Genomic DNA, 23,102 nt, shown 5'->3' with positions numbered 1-23,102 from the left:
ACTCAGTCAAGACAGCCTTTTGGTCATGCCAAGCTTTCTGTCATTCCTGGCTGGCCTCAAGGTTTTTGGATGCCTTCTCCATATACTCAGCCATCCTGGAGCGGAGACCAAGTACATAGTCCACTATGTCTTGTTTAGGCTTTTTGAGAGGTAACTCCCATCCTTCCCTCACCAGACATAGGGGTCCTCTTACAGGGTGCCCAAACAACAATTCAAAGGGGCTGAAGCCAACCCCCTTTTGTGGGACCTCTCTGTAAGCAAACAGAAGGCAGGGTAGAAGGATGTCCCATCTCCGCTGAGCTTTTCAGGTAATCCTTTAATCATACCCTTTAGGGTCGTGTTAAATCTTTCAACAAGCCCATTACACTGTGGATGATAAGGAGTGGTGAACTTGTAGTTGACACCACATTCCTTCCACATAGCTGTTAAGTATCCTGACATGAAGTTGGCATCTTTATCAGATACTACCTCCTTAGGAAACCCCACTCTGGAGAAAACTCCAAGTAAGGCCCTGGCCACAACAGGAGCTGTTGTGGTCCTAAGGGGAATTGCCTCTGGGTACCTGGTGGCATGGTCCACCACCACCAGTAGGAATCTGTGCCCAGATGCTGTAGGGGGATCCATTGGACCTACAATATCAATCCCCACTCTTTCAAAGGGAACCCCCACCACAGGTAGTGGTATCAGGGGGGGCTTTGTTGTACCACCTGCTTTACCACTGGCTTGGCAGGTTACACAGGAGCGACAAAACTCCTTGGTGTCTTCAGACATGTGAGGCCAGTGAAAGTGAGGGACAAGCCTGTCCCAAGTCTTATTCTGGCTTAGGTGTCCTGCTAAGGGAATATCATGGGCCAAGGTTAGAAGGAAGCCCCTATATTGCAGAGGTATAACCAACCTCCTGGCTGTACCAGGCTTGGGGTCTCTACCCTCTGAATACATGAGCCCATCATCCCAATATACTTTATGGGTACCTTGAGCATTCCCAGCAGCCTCAGCAGCAGCATGCTGTCTGAGGGGTTCAAGGGAAGGACAGGTTAACTGAGCCTGCCCAAAGTATGCCCTAGAAGGTCCCCCTGTCCCCAGAAACTCAACCTGATCAGGTTCAAGTTCTTCAGGGACAGTTCCTTCAGGGGTCTCAAGATCATCTTCCTGTGAAGGCTGATCCTCACTTGTAGGCAGGTGGGAAGGCACAGCCTTTACCCTTCTGTTCTTCTTCTTGGAAGGTGCTTGGTCCAATGTTCCAGGATCCAAGACCTGAGGTTCAGAGAGGCACTTTTTGGCCTGTGACCTGGTCACAGCAAGGACATGTGATGATATCCCTAACATCTCTGCATGAGTCCTGTACTCAACTTCTGACCATAGAGAGCTCTCCAGGTCATTGCACAACAAACATTCAACTGGGAGATCAGCACTAACCACAACTCTTTTTAGGCCAGTTACCCCTCCCCAGGAGAAATTAACAATTGCCACACTATGTGTAGTAGTGACATTGCTGGCATTGGTCACCAGGTAATTATCACCTGGTATGTATTGTCCAGGGTCCACAAAGCTAGGTGTCACCATAGTGACACTGGCACAGTTTGACAGTTTGACAGTTTGACACTGGCACATGTGTCCCTGTATGCTTGAGCCACTTTTTCTTTAATCAAAGGTGTCGGTCTGTACTTGCCCAGATTACTGGGACTTATAGTAGGGGTCAATTCTATATCCCCATCACAAATCAGAACAGCCTGTGTAGGGGTTCTGACTAGGCCAGAATCTCCCTCAGTTCCCAGGGTGATACCCACTACCCCCTCAGTTTGTGGACCAGCACTGCTAGCTGTCTAGTGGGTGCAGGTGCCTTAGGGGCTGCAGTGCTGGGGGCTCTGCCCTTTTTACACTCACTTGTCCAGTGAGAGGAGTTTTTATATGTACTACACCAGGGTTTTCTTGGACCTTCTTTCTCCTTCTTCTTGGAAGTTTGGGACCCACCCTCAGTATTAATTTGGGGCCCTGTTGAAGACTTCTGGTCTTTAGCTTTCTGCTCCCCACCCTTCTGGTCTGTTTTCTTCTGGTCACCACCCTGGTTCTGGTTCTTTTGCTTAACCCTGGTTCTAACCCATTTGTCTGCCTTCTTTCCCAATTCTTGGGGAGAGGTCAGATCTGAGTCAATCAGGTGTTGATGCAACTGCTGGTTCTGACAACTATTTAAGGTTTGTTCTCTCAAAATTAAATTATACATTCCTGTATAGTCTGTAACCTTACTTCCCAGCAACCATCCCTCCTGAGCCTTAGTGGCACATTCAACGAATTCAGACCAGTCCTGAGTCTGTGTCTTCTGGGTCTTTCTGAACATTAACCTATACTGTTCAGTGGTTAAGCCTAACCCATCTATCAGAGCACTCTTCAGGACCAGGTAGTTTCTAGAATCCCCATCACTAGCTCTGAGGAGTCTGTCTCTGCCTCTATCTTCAAAGGAAAGCCACAAGATTGCTGCCCACTGCTCCTGAGGGATCTGCTGTACTCTGCAGGCTCTCTCAAGTGCAGTCATCCATTTGTGGATATCATCCACAGCTTTGTAGGGGGGCACAATCTTACTCAGGTTTCTACTATCATAGGACCTGTCTTTATCCTTACGGATAATGCTGCCACCAGTGGATCCTAATCCACTCTCTCTAGGCTGTCTTGCTCTAGCAAGTTTCTCTTGGGCCAGGGCAACTTCCAGTTCTATTTTCTGGATCCTAAGCTCAGCCTCTCTCATGTTGGCCTCATGTTCCCTTCTCTGAGGGCTAGTCATCCCCCTTATGGAGTGACCATGAGAACCTCTAGAAGCTTGGGAGGTGTTGGATTCAACTGAGTGATTCCTCCTCCTCCTGGGCTCCTGGTTAAGTCCACTTGGGGGTCTGAGTGGGTTTACCCCTGACTCATTCCCAAATGGACTTAAGTTAGCCATGCTAAGCCCTCTGGCTGGCACCTAACTATTTCTGCCATCATCAGAATCACTGCTCTCCCCTTCTGTCTCCCCTTCTTCCTCCTCCTCCTCAGGCTAAGTATCCCCAGTGACTTGGTCTTCCTCATCTATCTGGACAACATGGACAGGGGGGGTCAGTATTATCATCTTCAGTGGGAGAGCCTCCTTCAACATTCCCTGTGGGGGAGCTTCAGACTGGTCTAAAAGCTCTCTAAGGTGGTCCGTGGTAGGGGTTGGACCCGTCCTGAGACCTCTTAAGGCACAAAGCTGCCTTAATTCTTTAAAGTTTAGCATAGCAAATTTGGATGGTGCCTTGGAGGGTCACTCTCAACAGGGGCAGGTCCAGTGGACCCCTCTGCTCCAGACATTGCTCTAGTGTGGGTGGATATGTTGCAATCTACCTACACTGGTGTTTACCTACTAAACCTATCTAGTAGTTGTAGTCCGGGTGTGCTACTCCCTATCCTCTACAACAACTAAGTTCAGTAGAACTTAAGTATACTAGTCTTGTTTTATATGTACCTAGCTGGTACCTGTATGATCTTTCAAATGATACTCTCAAAGATTGTAATGGTAAAACAACAGCAAGCTCAAATCCCAACCACTGCTCACCAATGTGAGAAGTTGGCCTGGTATATGATGCTCACAAGTTCTAGTGATCACCTTGTACCATGCCAAGCAACCCTTATGATGATTGGTTGTAAGTCAACCTTATAGACCAGCTATCCTAGAGGTAGCGTGGACAAAGCAGTCTTAGGCTAAACTCTGTAAGGCATGTGAAGCAAGCTGTTTTACCATACACAATCCCCTTGAATACCAAATGAAAGGACACCACACAGATATATATTGAAAATATATATATATTTATTTACTACAAGTATCCTCTATACTCTTTATGAGCACAGAAGCAAATGCGTTAAAACAAAACACAGTTTAAATATACAAAAGCTGCACAATATGGATGAGCCCTAGGGGCCACCTAAACCATATACTAAAATAGTGGTATAAGTACCACCAATCGGAAAGGAAGTAGGCCTAGGGCCTGGGGAATCGCTGGAGCTGATCGGGACTAGTAGTGACTAAGTCGGGAAAGGCCCGCCGGACTCGGGTGCAGCGCTTAAAGCACACGCATACACCAATGCAAAGTCAATGGTGCGTAAAAGTTACAAAGTTACTGCAAAGGGAACCTTCCGGATGACCTAGAACCTAGCAACTTGGAATGTAGACACTAGAGGTGTATTGCTACACAGGAGTACCGGAGTGCCAGGGTTACCTCACCCACAGGAAGCAGGTGCATATGTCTCAAAGTGTGTCGGGTTTCGTCGTGCTGGTCTATGGAGCCTGTAGATGAAGATGCTGCAGGCGGGTCGTCGTGGAGAGTTCATGGATCTGAAGAGGTGAAGACCTGAAAGCAGAGGGGACAATGTTCAAAGTCACTAGCCAGTGACTACCGTGGAACCAGGAGGGAACCAGGCAATGTCGGGAGCAAACAGGTGAAAAGGTGAAGATTGTCTCTGCAGCCACGTGGAAACGAAGAGGTCGAGGACGTCCAGGCGTCGGTCACGAGCTGTCCCACAAAGGCTCTAGCTGATGGCGGTGTCGGCTTCTTGATCGGAGCAAACAGGCCTTGGCTAATGCAAGCCACGCAGGAATCAATGCAAGCTTCTCACTCGGACCAGCAAGGTCAGAGCGGGTGCTACTTTTCAGGGGAGCAAGGGCCAGTCTAGAGCAGCCAGACCAGCAGTGTTGATTGTAGGTTTCATCGCTAAGATGGCCGGTAGCCACGTGGCAAGTGGCCGGGATGGCGTGTCGAGTGGCAAAATACAAAAAGGGCCCCACGCAGATCGTGGAGATGCTGGGGGGCTGATCTTCAGTGCAGATGCTGCTCGGTGGTGGGGCTTCTCAAACCCCAAAGCACAGCATCAAGGGTTCCTCGGGTGCTGCCTAGTCAGCTTCTTGGAGGTCTTTCAAGAGGTCCGGTCCCACGTCTCTCGGTGCCTCCACGGGTCTCTTCTTTTCAGGGACTGTGGATCGGGCTCTGAGATGTCTGGGAATCAGGGTCTTGTCAGGCTCTAGGCTCGGGCTCCGGCGGGAGGCGGCGGCAAAGCAGACATTGAGTTGCTGGATGGTGCCTGTATTCACAGGGTGGTCACTCCTTGGCCACAAGGGAGATGCTCTTCAGTCTTCTGTGCAGCAGAATGTCGAAGTCCAGTTTTCTTCTTAGTTTCAAGTCGAGTTCAGGATGATCTGAAGTCTTGGGACACAGCTCCTACTCTTATTCCAAATCTGGGGGCAGGATCACCTGCTAGGTCCCTCCTCTGGGTGGGACCAGGAAGGGGGGTGGTTACACCCCCTTTTCTTTGTCCAGCTCCGCGCCAGGGCTGGGGCTGGAAAGCCCCAGCACCGGTTTGTACTGGCTTATGCACGGGGACACCTTGTGTGCCCCAGGCATGTCTCATTCTATTCAGCCCTGTCCTACTCAATACACAAAATCCTGTCTGGGGTGGTGCTCACACCTCCCAAGGCAGGAAACCCTTTGTCCAAGCCTCCCTCGCTGGAAGGACTCCCATCAGCAGGAGGTCAGACTTCTGTCTGTGGTGGCAGCATCCATTCTGTGATGCTGAGGCTCGAGTTTAACTTTAACCGGGGTTCAGGTTATGTACATGTGGTGTCCCTCTAGAAGGTTGGAATGCTACCCCCGTCGCCAGGGTTAGTATCCCAATTCGTATGACACCTTACTCAACATGTTTTGATAAAGCCAAACCAAAGTTAGCATATAACCGCGAGGATTATAATGCACTTTAGAGTATATGGTATGGCAATATCCTGGAAAAGCTAAGGGAGTTGTTCACGACAGCTGCAGACAGGCTCAGCTCATGCCAGAGCACCATCTCACATAAAACCAAGCACTCTGCCTCCCGGACTGCTGAGGCCTTCCATAGGAGTGGCTTACAGGTTACTATGTGTCCAGATAGGTTAGATATAGGTATACTATATCTAAGTAAGAGGTGATTACACCAACTTAACCCAGCTGAGTGATCAGCCAGTTGTGTCAAATATGAAGGCCAGGCCAGGGGTGGCACAATACATGCTGCAGCCCCTGGTAGGCCTTGGCTACACCTATGCCCTGGGTACCTATGGCACACTGTTACAGGGGCCTATAAGGTGAACCAGATCCAATTTGTAATGCACCTTGAGTGCATTGGCAATAATTTAGAGAGAGAACAGCAGGCTGTGGGTCTGATTAGCAGGCCCACAGCCACATTAAGTCATAAACCAGTGAAGCAAAAAGCAAAAATTTGGGGTGACCATATGATAGCAGACCCTACTCTCCTACACCTTGTGGATAAATTATAAGTTATTATTCCTAGCCCGTGAAGCAACCTTCATTTTCCAGAGATCCAGGGTCAAACTGGGACAATTTATCTACAGCCCCTAACTAAGTAGATGGAAATACATTTCACATATGAGTGGCCTTCCCACCTTCCCTCTTCTTTGATTAGCTCTCTTTTGTATGAGTATTTTTCAGCTGTTTTTAAGGTGTGAGCATAGCTCTGATATGTGTAGAGAATCGAAGAAAAATCCAGCCCGATTTAGATGCATCTGCTCACACTTCATATTGTTAAGTGCTACTCCAAGTCAATGACTACATACAGTGAACATCTCTAATGTTTTCTTCATAATTGCCATACAAAGGTCAATTCTGACAATCGGGCACGGTGCCACTCAGCATTTAAAATGCATACAAACGGTGAGGCACACCTCCTTAGGAGGGCTCAATTTTGGAGAAGAAACACAAAGTGCAGAAAAAAATCTCTTTGGTATGAAGGATATTTCTTGATTGAAGATGAGGAGCTGTAAAGGAATAGAAAGCAAGACCCCAAAACTACCCTGAGACAGAGTAGAGAAAGAATCTATCAAGTCAAGTCAAGTCAAGTCAAAGGATTTATATAGCGCACTACATACCCGGAGGGTTTCAAGGCGCTTAGGAAGGGGAGGAGAATTACTTGTCAAATATCCACGTTTTAAGTTGCTTTCTGAATGCTAGGTGGTTCTGGGTAAGGCGAAGGTAAGCGGGGAGAGAATTCCATGTTTTAGCAGCCAGGTATGAAAAGGATCTGCCTCCCATGGTGGTCTTGTTGATGCGAGGTACAGTGGCGAGGGCTTGGCTGGAAGAACGTAGTTGGCGGGAGGGGGTGTAGAAGGACAGTCGTGAGTTGAGGCATTCTGGACCGATGTCGTAGAGTGATTTGTGTGCGTGGGTAAGCAGTCGGAAAGTGATCCTCTTATTGACGGGTAGCCAGTGGAGGTCTTTAAGGTGACCAGAGATGTGATCGTTGCGTGGGATGTCTAATATGAGTCTGGCTGAGGCGTTTTGGATTCGTTGGAGTTTCTTCTGGAGTTTTGCGGTAGTACCTGCGTAGAGGGTGTTTCCGTAGTCCAGTCGGCTTGTGACCAGAGCGTGGGTGACTATTTTCCTTGTTTCGGAGGGGATCCAGCGAAATGTTTTTCTGAGCATGCGAAGAATGTTGAAGCAGGAAGAGGATACGGCGCTGACTTGTCTGTTCATTGAGAGTGAAGAATCCAGGATGACGCCTAGGTTCCGTGCGTGGTCAGTCGGGATGGGTGCTTTTCCGAGGGCTTCCGGCCACCAGGAGTCGTCCCATGCAGAGGGGGATGTACCTAAGATGAGGACTTCTGTTTTGTCTGAGTTCAGTTTCAGACGGCTTTGTTTCATCCATTCGGCAACTTCTTTCATTCCTTCGTGTAGGTTGGTTTTGGCGGTGCTGGGGTCATTGGTGAGGGAAAGGATCAGTTGAGTGTCATCCGCGTACGAGATGATGTTGAGGTTGTGTTGGCGTGCGATGGCCGTGAGGGGGCTCATGTATACGTTGAAGAGGGTGGGACTGAGTGAGGATCCTTGTGGTACGCCGCAGATGACTTCAGAGGCCTCGGACTTGAATGGTGGAAGGCGGACTCTCTGGGTTCTTCCGGTGAGGAACGAGGTGATCCATTCAAGTGCTTTTCCTTGGATTCCGATGTTATTGAGGCGTTGTAAGAGGGTGCTGTGGCAGACTGTGTCGAATGCTGCAGAGAGGTCGAGGAGGATGAGGGCGACTGTGTCTCCATTGTCCAGTAGAGTTCGAATGTCGTCTGTTGCTGCGATGAGGGCGGTCTCAGTGCTGTGTTTTGCTCGAAAGCCAGATTGTGAGGGGTCGAGGGATTTGTTGGCTTCGAGGAAGGCGGCGAGCTGGTTGTTGACAGCTTTCTCGATGACTTTGGCCGGGAATGGAAGAAGCGAGATGGGGCGGTAATTTTTGAGTTCGGTGGGGTCCGCTGTGGGTTTTTTCAGAAGGGCGGTGAGTTCAGCGTGTTTCCAGTCTTCCGGGAAGGTGGCGGAGTTGAAGGAGCAGTTGATGACGTCACGGAGGTGCGGTGCTATGACGGAGTCTGCTTTGTTGAAGATGTGGTGAGGACATGGGTCTGTGGGGGATCCTGAGTGGATGGAGTTCATCAGGCGGATGGTGTCCTCAGTGGAGATTGGGTTCCAGTCGTTAAGGGTGTTCACGGGGGGAAGATGATCAGCAGATGGTAGGGTGGGTTGGTTTCCGGGTTGGTTGTCAAAGCTGTTGTGGATGTCTGCAATCTTGTTGTGGAAAAATGAGGCTAGGGAGTCGCAGAGGGCTTGAGAGGGGGTGATGTCGTTGGAGTTGGCCGAGGGATTGGAAAATTCCTTGACGATGTTGAAAAGTTCCTTGCTGTTGTGAGCGTTGTTGTCGAGTCGATCCTTGAATGCTGTTTTCTTGGCTTTTCGGATTAGTTGGTGGTGAGTGCGGGTGGCGTTTTTGAAGGCGTCCTTGGTGCTGGTGGTTGGGTCTTTTTTCCAGGCCTTTTCAAGGGAGCGGCAGAGTTTCTTGGACTTCTTGAGATCATCGTTGAACCATGAGGCCTTCTTGCAGCCAGGTTTGTTTTGACGTTTTTTCAGTGGTGCTAAGGTGTCAGCGGTGTTGGATAACCATAGGGTGAGGTTAGCGGCGGCTTCGTTGGCGTTGGAAGAGGGGGCTGGGGTGTGTTGAAGGAGCGATGCGGAGATTTGGTCCGTGGTGATTTTGTTCCAGTTCCTTTGCAGGGTAGGTTGGAGGTGGATGCTGGGTTTTGGTTTGTTGTAGGTGAAGTGAACGCAGCTGTGGTCAGTCCAGAGGAGGTCCGTAGTGTGGCTGAAGGAGACCTGGTTGCTGGATGTGAAGATGGGGTCGAGTGTGTGACCTGCGATGTGGGTGGGGGAAGTGACTAGTTGTTTAAGTCCGAGGTTGGCGAGGTTGTCCACGAGGGTGGCGGTGTTGCGGTCGTTGATCTTTTCGAGGTGAAAGTTGAGGTCTCCCAGAAGGATGTAGTCTTTGGAGGGGAGCGCGTGTGGGGCCAACTGGAAAAAACGATTGCAGAAAAATGGAGCAAAAATCATTTTACAAAAACTATATAACATGGGTGAAGAATATGAAAAAAATAGGGAAATCAAAAGCGTTATGAAAAGGGAAAAGGTAGAATATCATCTTGAACAGAGAAGCTCTAACAGCAAAACTTGGTAGGCTACGATCTTGCTTTATTAATTTAATGCTAACCACACCCACAGTAACAGAACAATTGTATCATGATTGTAGGGCCCATGCCCTTGATCTCTCCCCGATCTTCCATATAACTGGAATTCCTCGGAACTCCTAGTTTGGCACCCCAAACAGCACAAATAAGAATTCACTGTCTGTGAAGCATCCTACGCATCCTACGCACACTGCCTACCTGTCAGTGGATGGCAAGCCAAATCCAATTTCCTGCAGTTGTGGCCAGCATGGCACGCGGGTGGGGGGGCGGGAGAGAGGGGAGTTCACAGGGCTCGTGTGCTGGCGGAACATAATTTACAAAAAAAGAAAAAATTAAACTTACCTCGAGGCCAGGTCCCGTGCCCTCTTTGCTCCTGCTCTCCTGCCTCCAACAGGAACAGGAAGCAGGCAGCCAGGCTCCCTCCCCTAACCCAATCACAATGCTGCAATTTAGCTTTGTGATTGGTCATGCAGGCTGCAATGAGAGGGCCGACCAAACAGTCATTGTGCACTCAGGAGGGCAAACCACTCCTCCCGTGCCCTGCTCCCTAAGCAGAGCAGCGTTGCCCACCCACCTGCCGGAAAAGGAAACATAAAATGGTAATAACAAACATTTATTATGATTTTATGTTTTTGCTTCTCGCACTGCGAGAAAGCAGTGGGGCGACGATTTACCACCCTAGTGGCGGAGCCCCCCCTGGTGGCAAAGAACACAAAGCATCTTACCCAGCAAAAACGAAATCCAGCACAGAATCAAAAATACAGGAGGTAGTTGCAAAACGTCAGGGGAAAAGCATTAAGATATTTGTTCACACTGGCTACAATTTCAAGCAGGGTGAGTGACAACTTTTAAAACGTCATTTTATCAGTGCAGAAACCAAAAATGCAATGTTTTTATTAATGTATTTATACTGTTTACCTGCTCTGTCCAAAAATATGGAGTTTATCTATTTACAAACAGCTAATCGTGAAAAGGGATTCTCACAAAATGTGACCTCTACGCTCTTGTTAGAAGAACTTCTGTTTTTCACGATTTTCTTTTTAAGCAGCTTAACTGTTTTATGTGATTGGACAGCTGAGTTACAAGTGTGTGAAATCTGACACCTTAATTGCAAAACAGCTTTCTGTTAACCGCATCGCTGCGGCGGTCATTTTTGCGCTGCACGGCTTTTTTTACAAAAGCCACGTTACATGACGAGCTCAGCTCGTCATCCGCACAGGCCCCCTCGTGGCTGAGGACGAGCTCAGCTCGTCATCAGCATCGAAGGGGTTAAACACATTCCCATTTTAAACCATGTGTTGTAGTTGTGCTCTACATGTAGTTCAGGGAACTTCTTTCGCAGGTGTTTTAAACTGGAATTTGACTTTTGTGCTGCCTGTCCCTTCCTTGCCTAATTTACAGCTGAATTAGCAAAAGGATAAAGTACGCCAATTTAAGTGCATAATTATTATTTTATAATTTTTTATGGACGGGCAAAGGTAATTTATTTTTGAGCTGTTCAGCAAACCCCAGCTGTTTAGGGGTGAGTATATAAGATCTTCATGAAAAATGGGATAGCTTGCCAAAAGATGGATTTCAAACAAGACACACCTTAGCAATGTAGAAGGGCAAAAAACAACATTTAACAGTGCACATTTAACGGGCTTAATTTTCTACAGGGAACACAGCACATATATATTTTACAGGGAACACAGCACATATATATTTAACAAAGATTCCTATCACCTGGATCTCAACAAAGCTTCCCACCTTGAAAGGCAGCACAATAATACCAATAAAACGAATTGAACAGAATTTCAAACAACGACATTTAGATTTAGAACAAAGTCCAAATATGACATAAAATCTGCTATACTCATATTCAGTGGTGATCAACACCGCCAGCAAACACCGGGCACGCACACACATATATCTACATCCGCACGTTATTGGGAATGTCTTTCAGCCTAGAGTAGGTGTAATTGTTTGGCAAATCCCTCTTGACATAAACCATAAGCAAACAGCTCATGCACCAACAGCTTATTGATTAGAACAGCCATAATTACCATTCTGTCACACTTCTGTTTAATTCATCTTTTGCCAAAATGAAAGTATCTTTCTGTTTTAACATAACCACTTATGTAAAAAATAAACCAAAAATAGAAACCAGTAGTCTTTACTTCTGCCGAGTGTCGTCTGTATCTGGTTCTGACTAGTGACTAAACTGTTTTGCGTCCTTTTAAACATTTAGGTAAAATTGGAGACTGGAAAAATACGATGACTGTGGCTCAGAATGAAAAATTTGACAAAGTGTTTCAGGAGAAAATGAAGGCTCTTCAGCACCTGCCAATCAAACTCATCTGGGATGATAATGAGATTTGTGATGCAAAAGATGTTTAGCTTGATCAGTGCAAAGAGGATGCGCCAATATAAACCGAGTCTTGCAAAAAATGCTGGGTGGCCTTTGGAGTTTGTGTTTCTTTGGATGGCTAGACTACAAACCAACCAACTATAGATAACTTTTTGTACCTAAACTTAAATGTCCTTGGTCAGGCATACGTCTGGTAATTTTTGTGTGCGTGGATTAGTTACAATACAACCTGGTAAGTGTTAACTGTAGCTATGTAATGCTATTGTAACACGTGAAAGCCTGCAATGCCTGAATACAAATCTAAAATACTACCCTTATTTTAATCTAGCGGTTGCAAAACTACATACATCAAACAAGAAGAGATATCACAACTTTACTGTATTCTTGCATTAATGTATAGAGGAACTTCCTGTGTCCGAGGGGGTCGGACTATTCTGACCCCTGAGCAAACTCCAAGTTGGTCAGTGCTCCCAATTTCGAGTACCATGGGTTTTACCGCACCCGGTAATTGCTTGTTGCAAAAAAAGTCTTCACCCTTTGTTGAATTTCAGCAGATAATACCTGACAGAATTTAAAAGAGAACAGTACTTACGGTGACAAATGGATTTTAGCACTGGCGGGTAAGCAATAAAATCCATACGGTATTCCCCAAAAGCTCAGAATAGGTGCAATTTATCACACCAGACTTCGGGGAGTTTACAGGGTGTGATAAATTGCATTTTCCCTCCGATCCTGGTGTCCTAACGCCTTCGTCACATGCCCATACACTTTGTAACAAGCAACTCACTAAGCAGGAAATGAGCTGCCCCATAAACATTTAGGATGACTGGCTTTTCAAAGCTTCTTTTGCTAACCACTGAGTCCCTGGAAATTCAGTCTTAGGTCATAAGGAGATTTTTAAGGCAATAGGATCTTTGCAATGCTAGAGATCACTTCTCTGCCCTACACATTTTTTTATGTGGCACATTCATCATAATGTGATGTTTATTTCCACTGTACAAGTTGTCTTGTTCTGTGCTGCGCAGGCGGCTATATTTGAAAGAGGCTTCGGGGGTGAGAATAGCAAAAAAAATACAGAAAATAAAGTAATAGGTGTTAAGAAAAGTATTCAGTTCTGCTTTAGAGCAGGACATGCATTATTGAGCACGTTTTGTGAAATCATGTTTACATACACACATTTACATGAGAACACCTACAAACACCCATGCACCCATAGAACACAATTATAAACACAGTCCCACACTCTAAGACACACAGGCAGTCATGTACACAGATCAGTGGCATAACGAGCCTTAACAGATCCAAGCAGTCTTCGAAGATTATTGCATGAAGGAGTGCATTTTGAGGAAAGTACTGATGATTACTACCTATTGGTAAAGTATGAATGTTCACGTCTTTACTAGTAGTTTACTATAAGATCTTGAGGGCACAATGTTGATCAACAGAGAGGGAGCTTCTGAAGTAAAGAATTCATTGTAGTTTGTCGTTGTACTCCTAGAAGGGTTACAAATCAAGAACTACAAAGAATAAAATGGAATATCAATTAGGAACTTCATACTTTATTATTTGTTTTCATGAAAAATCAAAATATTTATATGCACGATTGCAGTACTGTAAGACACAACAATAAATGGAAGACCATCCCTAAAGATTCATTCCTTTAAAGCATTTAAAATGTTTATGCACACTGTAACAATGTGTTATGGTAGGCGACAATAATACAAAAATCAGGGTTTGGGCAGAATGTAGTTCCATGTTGTTTATAACCATATATCTGAGATACTCAATAAGTCACATCTTAAGGGAATGCGTGCAAACATTACATGCCCAAGGTCCTGTAAGTCTACCTAACACAGCAGACATACACGTCTCTGATAAGGCAAACACCCCCAGCTTGCAGTTCAAGATCTACTATGGAGGCCCATAAATTCGTACGCAAGCTACCTAATTTAGATTGTATTAAATTGACCAAATATGGCTGAATTTATTTGATCTCTACGGATTCTCCTGTTATTGTAATTATTTAATAGTCAGTTGCTGCTCTGTATCTTGAGTGAAACTATAGCTCTTCATGGGCTTCTTCATAAATATAGTATAGCACTCATATTCCTGAAGAATCTTTTGAAGAGTATGGATTTCTATTGTAGTGGGCCTAGTTTCTCTCTGGACTAACTTTTGCAAGGGGTTGAGAAGTGAATGATTGATTCAATGGGCCCATGTCAGGGTTGCTCCTAAATTGTGAGCACATAGTCTAATCAACTAAGCTTCAAGCGGTATCAATTGCACTGAGAGAAATGTACGTTCTGAAAAGTAGGACATTACATTTATTTACATATTCAAGTGTTTTGCGCTGCATATATACTACCTTCAGAGACTTTTCACAGAGTACGGAGCCATCTGTCAAGTAATGATATCCACAAATGGGAGATAGCACCAAAGGTTTCAAGAGTGCCATGTCTGTCTGTCAGTAGCACATTCAATCTAGTTTTTTTTTCTTTAAACTGCATGATTCTTATCTCCATCTATAGCTTATCTTCCAATTCCTCTCTATCTTTGTTCTCCATTCTTTATATTTTAGTATTGTCTGATATTGGTGCATGTGTTGTAAACAGCATATTGTATCCTAAAATGGCTTATGCTGAATTTGCATATCATTGTATTGACTGTTATTTTTTGGTACTTAATGTATGTCAATAAAATAATTGCTCTACAAAAAATAAATTGTGGGACTTTTAGTGCAGATTTTATAATGGGATCAACAGGTGTACACATCCAATAATGTATGGCAATTATGTGGACTGGGTGAACTACAGGTACTGTGTATATTAATGCCCTGCCGCTACAGCCTTTACTTCCTTGGTATGGCCAAACTCTTCCACTACCACACCCGAGAACTACAACATACCTTCCAAGTGAAACCTGGCAAAAGTGACAGTTCGACCCACACCTAGCTTTTCATCCCACCACACTTCTCTGGATGGGTCTGCAGGCCCGAAAGTTCCATGTGGAAGTCCAAACTACAGATTCCAGAATATAGTGTGTTGTTGCATAAAACGCTAGGCCTTGGTGACAATTTTACTTGGCAGGATGCAGCGATTAATAGTGCAGCATGCGCAGTAGAACCCCGACCCAGATGTCTGAGAGGCCCAATGCACCCCAATTATGTTGGGGACCACATTATTTCTTGCTTGTGATAGGCCTATGGCAGACTACGCAACTGCCACTTGGCCATCATACAGCCTTCTCAATTCTTAGCCCACAGAACCACCACATGCACACAATAGCCCCAGCTGCACTAAATAGAACCATTACATCTAGGCCTCTCAACTGGGTGTCGGTATTTTTAAAGCAACAAACCAAATGGATTTCCTTCCCCGAGTCATAATTTGGAGGTAGTCACCACTCTTAAGCCAACTTCTGATACTTGGGACACAAGCTCTCTCTCAGGTGTGCTGCTCTCTCCAAGGTTAGTAGTTAAGTACTTACTTTCTGGGATACCATACACCAGGCCCGGGCACACCTTTAAAGCCCTCTGCGTTCTATGAGTTGGATTACCGGTTCACTACAATTCGGCTACATTTCAGGCTGAACTGCAATATGAAGCCTCTGGTGACACAGAGTCACCTGATTAAACTCAGGTCTACAAAAGACATTTTAATGGCAGCTTGTCTGGATTGTGGGTGCTGGCGTGGGGGGGGGATGCCTTTTTATAGACTGATGCGAAAGCGTATTTAAATAAATACAACAGGTACTCCAAGTCCCCAGGCAAATTACCACACCAAAACACCCTGAAAACATGCCAGAAATAGATGGACTGCAAGCATTACTTCTCCAACTATCGGTAGGAGTAGTATATATTTTTATTGTATTAATAACAGCCAATGCAAAAAGTAACAGTAATTAAAAGGTTCACAAAACAGACAATAATATTTTTAAAACTCGTTTAAGAGAGTACAGTAATGGTTTGGATTTAGTGACCTGTCACAACATAATATAAACAAAATCTAGGAATTTCATTAATTCACCAATTATTGCCGAAGACTGTCATAAAACAAAAGGTTATCACCTCCTAAACTGTCCTTGTGTGTGCCTCAATAGAAGAGGCACAAATATATTATTTCATTAGTCTAGAACAAATACAGACGATATGGGCTAAGGTTTCTGCTGGATACCCACATAACTGGCACCCAGTAGCTGCTGGTGTCTGATAAAAATGGTGGCGCAGCATGGTAGCAGTAACAAATAAAGAAAAAGGAAACACTTACCTGACGTTCTGCGCTCTTCTCCTGGCTGCTTTTCTGCTCCTTTGGGCACAGGCTCCCATGCTCCTCCAAGGCCAATCCCGACGCTGCTCTAGTTATGGAAGCAGTGTCGGGTTTGAGAAGAGCGCACTAGCTTTGTGCTCCATCAAGATCTGGTACCCTGTGCCTGCTGGTCTCTACACCCAGCAAGGTAGCTGGGTTGGAGCAGTGGCGCAACGAAACTTGAGGGGGCTCCCCTGCAAGGTACATGGAGGGGCCCCCTCCGGACACAATGAGGAGCTTTCCGCAGGCCCGTAGCAGAATGATATTTTTAGGGGGGCATGGCCCTCGGCGATGACGAAACATTAAAGCTGTGCACTATACGTACATTCTTTCCCAAGTATTTGTAGGGGAAATGTACAGTATGCAAGATTTGAAATTGCACACTGCTTTTGAGTGCTTTTTCAAACAACAGAAATTCTATCTTGGTTGGGTTGAGCTTCTGCTAGGTGCTGGGCATCCAGGTTTGCATGATATGCAGGCAGTGTTTGAGGCACTGGATGTTAGAAGTGGAGGAGACTTTCAAGTAAAACTGTGTATCATCCGGTGTGTTGAAGGAAGTTGAGAGGTCCAGAAATATCAGGAGGCAGTGGTAACTACATCTGGGATTAGGAGGGCATTGTTTACGACATGTAAGGTAATAGTCTCAAAGCTACAGCATAATCGGAAGCCAGACTAGTAGTCGTACATAGGTAAATGGCTTCATTTTCAAGTGCGAGGCATTCACAAATGGTAACACAGAAATAGTAACTTAATTTAATTATGCACAGACCCTTGGCTGGTGTTAAAGTCTACTCCTCCTGTCCCTAAACTGCAAGAAGTGGGACTCAGAAACTTTCTGGCGGCTTTCTGCCTGGAGGACTGACAGACCGGGATCGCCGCCAGAGCTCTGTCATTGATGTCAAATCGCCAACCCATGCTGGGATGTAAGGCAGTGTGCTCCCAACACCCCTTCTGTCGGTCTCGACTTTATTGTTTGCCCCATTGAAGGAGATATGACTTCTAGAAACGTTTCTAATTCTGAACGTAGAGGGCTACACCAGGATCCATGCCAAACAGCATTCTATCAACTTTGAGGCCTTCTGAGGCATGGACTTCAAACTTCGCCCGCTCGCTTTCCCGCCTTCGTCAACAATCGCACCGTGATTCCCCTCATAAGCACCCCACTGTCATCAAACACCACTTCAGATCCAGCTTGCCCCGCCGATGACTCTTCAGAGACCACATTTTCCCCATAAAACTTTTTAAGTCCGAAGGTAAACCTTCCACTGGCAGGAACCTAGTCCCTGCATCCGACCCACGCTCCATGGGATGTATCACGTTACCATGCGGTACATTACAACGCGGTACATCACAACGCAGCTTTTACATCGCAAGTCGTTACCACGACTTGCGCTGTAGGGTGCTGGACTTAGGAATAGTATGATTTACTATTCCAACTCCAGGCTATGTACAGTAGGGAAGGTGTTGGAATGGTAAATCACACTATTCCTTAGTCTAGAGCGCCCTCCAGTGCAAGTCGTGGTAACGACTTGCATTGTAAAATCTGCGTTGTGATGGTACTGCGGTGTTTTGACCGCGTAGTAAAGGTTGTTTCCCGCTCCATCACGGTCGTCCTTAACTTTTAATTTTGAACTGGTCTAACATGATCAGATGCCCACGATTGACGCTTATTCGTATCTACGGTTCTACTTATTGTATTTTTATTGCTTTGGTATAGTCTTGTTTATTAAAATGTACTATATTTTCCTAAATTGGCTTGGGATTTTTGTTTTGTTGTGTTTTCACTTTATTACTGTTTGAGTACTGCATAAATACTTTACCCATTACCTCAAAGGTAAGACTGACTGTTGTGTGGCAAGCTACCAGAGAGTTAAGCATACGTTTTTTTATTGACTCTAGTGGTTTATGTTGATAAGGCTTGTGATTATTATTTGAGGTGGGTTTTCACTCTCTCAACCGATACTCCAAGTTCTTACAGCAAGCAAAACTGGGAAACCAAGGCTGCTGAGATTTTTTTAAATTCAATCATGGGTAGGTATTTGATGGCACTGTCTTAGCAATGTTGGTTTAGACTGCCTTGAATACCCACCTCTGTAAAATCCATTATGACAGATGTTAATTGTGAATGATGCCACCAGATCTAAAATAATGTGGACACTGACAGCCAGCAAACACCTCTCCTCTCAGGTTACACAGATTCAACAGCACTATCAGTCCCATTCTATAGTGTGGAAGAAAGTCTGCATATACATGATGGGGGAGGCCACGCTGTGCTATGCGATACTGATTTGAGGCCAAGATGCCCACTCTAAAGCTTATTTTGAAATGGGAAGGAGAGAAATTGTGTGGTAGTGGCAAAGGTCTATCGAATCAAGGGGTCACTTTCTTTTTCTTTCCTCTCCCACTTTCATTTATTTCCTCCCATCTTTGCCTGTTGTCCTGCCTCTTCATTGACAGCATTCTGTTTGTTTGTCTCTCACAACTTGTTCTCTGCACTCCATCACTGTGGTCCTTCAGCCCAGTCAAGTCAGTTTCTCACCCGATTACTTATGACACTGTGGTTGAGTGTATAGCTCAATGGTGTGGGGGCAAATAAATCACTGAAATATTTGCAACAGAATGTAAAAGAAGAAACAATAAGTTTTCTCTCATAGGGTGCAGGGGACAGAAGCAACAGCATTTTAAACTTAACTCATATGCAGTAATTGTACTGCACAGATAGCAGCATTGCAGGCTTCTTGGCAACACAAACAAGATAGAACACAGGCTAGAAGGTGAGATTTCATCACACAGAGAAGAGGTATACTTTAGGCAGCAGGGCTAGAAGCTTCGCAAATACAAGCAGTAGAGGTAAAACACAAAAGTACCTTTGCAAGTTGTCTTTAAACATAGAAACATTGGCAGATGCAGTACAAGCTTTCCTCAGACTAAAACAAAAAAGACACAATATAGACAGCAACTATAACAAGCACTGGCAAAGCCAATAGGTCTTGCCTATACAAAAGCTATTGGCAATGTGGTTTTGCCATGTTGTACACCAGTGTGGCGGCTATCTAACGTGGCTACAAGTTAGTGGCAGGGGTGTACTAGAGCGAAGTGGGGGGAGTAGAGTCCCGTACACTGTATTTGTTGGAGTAGAGAGGAGTAGGGGGAGTAGAGTGTCATAGAGTTGAGTAGAGGGGAGTAGAGTTCACTGGTTCCTTGGCAGAGAGTGTAGTAGAGTGCAGTGTCAGAGTGCACTACCGTAGAGTGGTGCAGAACGGAGTGTAGTGCGGTGGAATAGGGTAGAGTGGACTGGGGCAGTGGTTTGGACTGGACTGGAGTAGAGTGGGTTGGATTAAGTGGAGTGGAGTGGATTGGAGTGAGTGGACTGGATTGGCATGGGGTGAATTGGAGTGGATTAGATTGGATTACAGAGGGGTGGATTGAATTGAGGTGGATTGGATTGGGTGGGGTGAACATATTAGGGTGGACTGGATTGAGGTGGATTGAATTGGGGTGGGGGTGGGGTGGATTGGAGCGGGGTGGATTAGATTGGAGTTGGGTAAATTGGATTTGGGTGGAATGGATTGGATTAGAGTATAGTGGTTGGATTGGAGCGGGTGGAATGTTTTGAATTAGGATTGGGGTAGATTGTTTTGGATTGGAATAGGGGACATTGGAGTGGGGCTGATTGGAGTGGGGCAGATTTTTTGGATTGGAGTGGGGCTGATTGGGATGGGGCAGATTGTTTTGTATTGGAGTGGGGCAGACTGTTTTGGATTGGAGAGGATTAGATTGGAGTGGGGTAGATTGTTTTGAATTGGGGAGAAGTGGTTTGTTTTGGATTGGTGTGGGGGCAGATTGGAGTGGTGCAGATTGTTTTGGATTGAAGTGGGGCAGATTGGAGTGGGACAGAGCGTTTTGGATTGGGCTGGGGCTGATTGTTTTGGATTGGAGTGGGGCAGATTCTTTTGGAGTGGAGTAGGGCAGATTCTGTTGAATTGGAGTGGGGTAGATTGGAGTGGTGCAGATTGTTTTGGGTTGGAGTGGGGCACATTGATGAGGGTCACATTGGAGTAGGGCAGATTGTTTTGGATTAGAGTGGACTAGATTAGATTGGGATGAGGTGGGTTGGATTGGAGTTGGGTAGATTGGATTGAGCTGGTTTGGATTGATGTGGGGTGGACTGGATTGTGGTATATTGGAGTGTGTGATTGGGTGAGGTGGATTTGATTGGATTGGGGTGGGGGATTAGAGTGGAGGGGTCTGGAGTGGGACAGATTGGAGTGGGGTGGATAAGAGTAGGGCTGTCTCTTTTGGATTGGAGGGAGGCAGACTGGAGTAAGGCAGATTAGAGTGGGGCAAATTGTTTTGGATTGGAGTGGGGCAGATTGCTTTTCATTGAAGTAGAACAGATTGTCTTGGTTTGAAGTGGGGGCGATTGTTTTGGATTGAGTGGGGCAGATTGTTTGAATTAGAGTGGGGCAGATTGTTTTAGATTGGAGTGGGGCAGATTGTTTGGATTGAAGTGGGGCAGGTTGTTTTGGATTGGAGTGGGGCAGATTGTTTGGACTGACGTGGGGCAGATTGTTTGGATGGAAGTGGGGCACATTATTTTGGATTGAAGTGGGGCACATTGTTTTGGATTGGAGTGGGGCACACTGGTCAGGCAAACTGTTTTGGATTGGGGCAGATTATTTTAGATTGGAGTGGGGCAGATTGGAATAGGGTAGATTGTTTGGGATTGGTGTGGGATGGATTTGAGTGGGGAAGATTGTTTTGGAGTAGGGCAGATTGTTTAGGATTGGAGTGGGACAGATTGTTTTGGATTGGAGTGGGGCAGATTGAAATGAAGGAGACTGTTTTGAATTGGAGTGGGGCAGTTTGGAGTGAGCAAATTGAAGAGGGGCAGATTGTATTGAATTGGAGTGGGGCAGATTGTTTTGGAGTGGGACAGATTGTTTTGGATTGTATTCGGGCAGACTAGAGTGGGACGGGTTGGGAGGATTGGAGTGTGGAGGTTTGGAGTGGATTTGATTGGGGTGAGGGGGTTGAATTGGGGAGAGTGATTTGGATTAGAGTTGGTTGGAATGGATTGATCTGGTGTGGATTGAATTGAGTGGGGCGGATTTGAGAGTGGTGGTTTTGGGTGTACTGCATGATTATGTGTTAAACCATCATTTCAGAAATTTCACATAGGAAAGAAAGGATGTCGCTTTGCAATAACATAATCCTAATTTTTTAGAATATCGCCAATGATCAAAAATATTATAAAACGTGAGTGCAAAGTGAGAAAAGAAGACTTGACAAAATAAAAAAAAGTTAACTATAGAAATCAAACTTTTGAAATTTTATCTGTCCTGCTGGGTATGTTTTTGCCAGTCATACGCCGTCTGTTTTCAGGGCACTAAAAGTTAAGAAGAACAAAATAGTACCTCAATCACGTCAGGAGCAGTGGACGGACACTGATTAAGTTGAATCAATCAGTGCTTGGTCCCTGCTCCACAGGGATGAACGGAAATTATTTTAGGCATGCATTGATGAATTACTGGGCTGTAAAGATGGTAAGAAACTGGCAGGCTCCAAGCCCTTTTCTCTATACAAGAGTGTCTCTTAAGCGAGGCCCATGCTCTTGCAGGCTGGACCCTAAAAATAACTCTTAGAAAAAGCAGCTGATCCATGGAAATTAGTTGGGCATGCATCTCTCCCACAACATAGTGCATCACAGAAAGAAGTTGTGCAAGTGTCCTTCACGTAGTTATATGAAGTAGCAGGAGAACACTGCCTCACAATATAGGTAGAGAATGGTAGGAGATGAGTGAAAAACTGCACAAACATGAGTAGCATGGGCAGCAGCTCTTAAAACAGGTAGGTCACTGGAAGTAAATGATATATCATGCTTATTTGTAGAGCGCACTATCACCGTGTTTTCAGGTGCTCAAACTCACCTTTACAAAACAAATACCGTAGATGACAACATTGCAAACCTCACTATCATTTACAAAATTGAGGGACAGGAAGAGGAGAGGGAGGGGTGTGGCGCAGCGGCCCGAGCAGCTGACTTTGGAGCACAGGGCTCTCGGTTCACACCCCGGCTCCAGCGGCAGCTGAGCTCAGCACACCATGTGACTCTGGGCAATAGCTCACTTAATTTCTACGACTGCCCTCAGCACCTTGAGACCTGTAGGGGTGGGTAGTTTGCGCTTTACAAATTGCGGATTTACGATTTACGATTTTACATTCAATCATCATTTCAAGACTACCTCACAAAATATGTACATACTGCTAGGTGTGCAAATCTACCAAGGGGTATTAGGTCATGTAGCAGGCTTTAGAGCTTTTTGTGTGAATATAGTACTCAGGCAAATCTATAATGAACACTAGCACATGAATACTGGCATATGCCAAACAAAACAATTAAAAGCAATCAAAACAAGTCTTTGCACATTTGATGCATTTTAATTAATTCGTAAAAAATTATTCATTTATAAAAATAGGATACATTCATATATATGCATGATAAAAATGTTTCAACATTGTAACATATGTATAAGTTCAACTGTTCATCAAATACATATCATAATTCAGTTAAAAGATGGTTTCCTGTCTACCCGTTTCGACACAGGTGTGTCTTCCTCAGGACTGTACCATCGTATTTCTGTAAAAACATATTAAAAATATTTTAAATATTTACAAAACTATGTATTATAGTGTAAAAGACCGTTTTTATGCCAAAATAAACTGTATATATAGGGCTAGTGTTTCTTGATTCTCAAATTTGATCATACCGCTATGTACTGATACACGAGTTTGTCAAAGAAAACCAGAGAAGAACATCATTTGTACATATATACATATATCTATTTAGAGCTGCCTTGATTTCACGTAACAGTACCTTACATGAACTGATGTTTACAGG

The 23,102-nt window shown here is 45.2% G+C and overlaps 1 protein-coding gene across 4 annotated transcripts in view; it reads left to right on the top strand.

Moving 5' to 3' along the window:
* Window positions 1-14,602, top strand: part of LOC147707961 (amine sulfotransferase-like) — a 571,190-nt gene extending 556,588 nt beyond the window's left edge. For 3 of the 4 annotated variants that reach the window (XM_086926768.1, XM_086926770.1, XM_086926769.1), the window contains exon 7: window positions 11,778-14,602. In XM_086926768.1, coding sequence (XP_086782894.1) covers window positions 11,778-11,926 — 149 coding nt within the window. In that variant the 3' untranslated portion in view covers window positions 11,927-14,602. The remainder of the gene's footprint in view (window positions 1-11,777) is intronic. The other variant, XR_015296627.1, reaches the window with a different exon arrangement.
* Window positions 14,603-23,102: the final 8,500 nt, after the last annotated feature.

This window comes from Lissotriton vulgaris, chromosome 6 (genome assembly GCF_964263255.1).
Source record: "Lissotriton vulgaris chromosome 6, aLisVul1.2, whole genome shotgun sequence".
Lineage (NCBI taxonomy): Eukaryota > Metazoa > Chordata > Amphibia > Caudata > Salamandridae > Lissotriton > Lissotriton vulgaris.
Note: the sequence above shows the minus strand (reverse complement) of the source record. Positions and strands in the feature narration are given on the sequence as shown.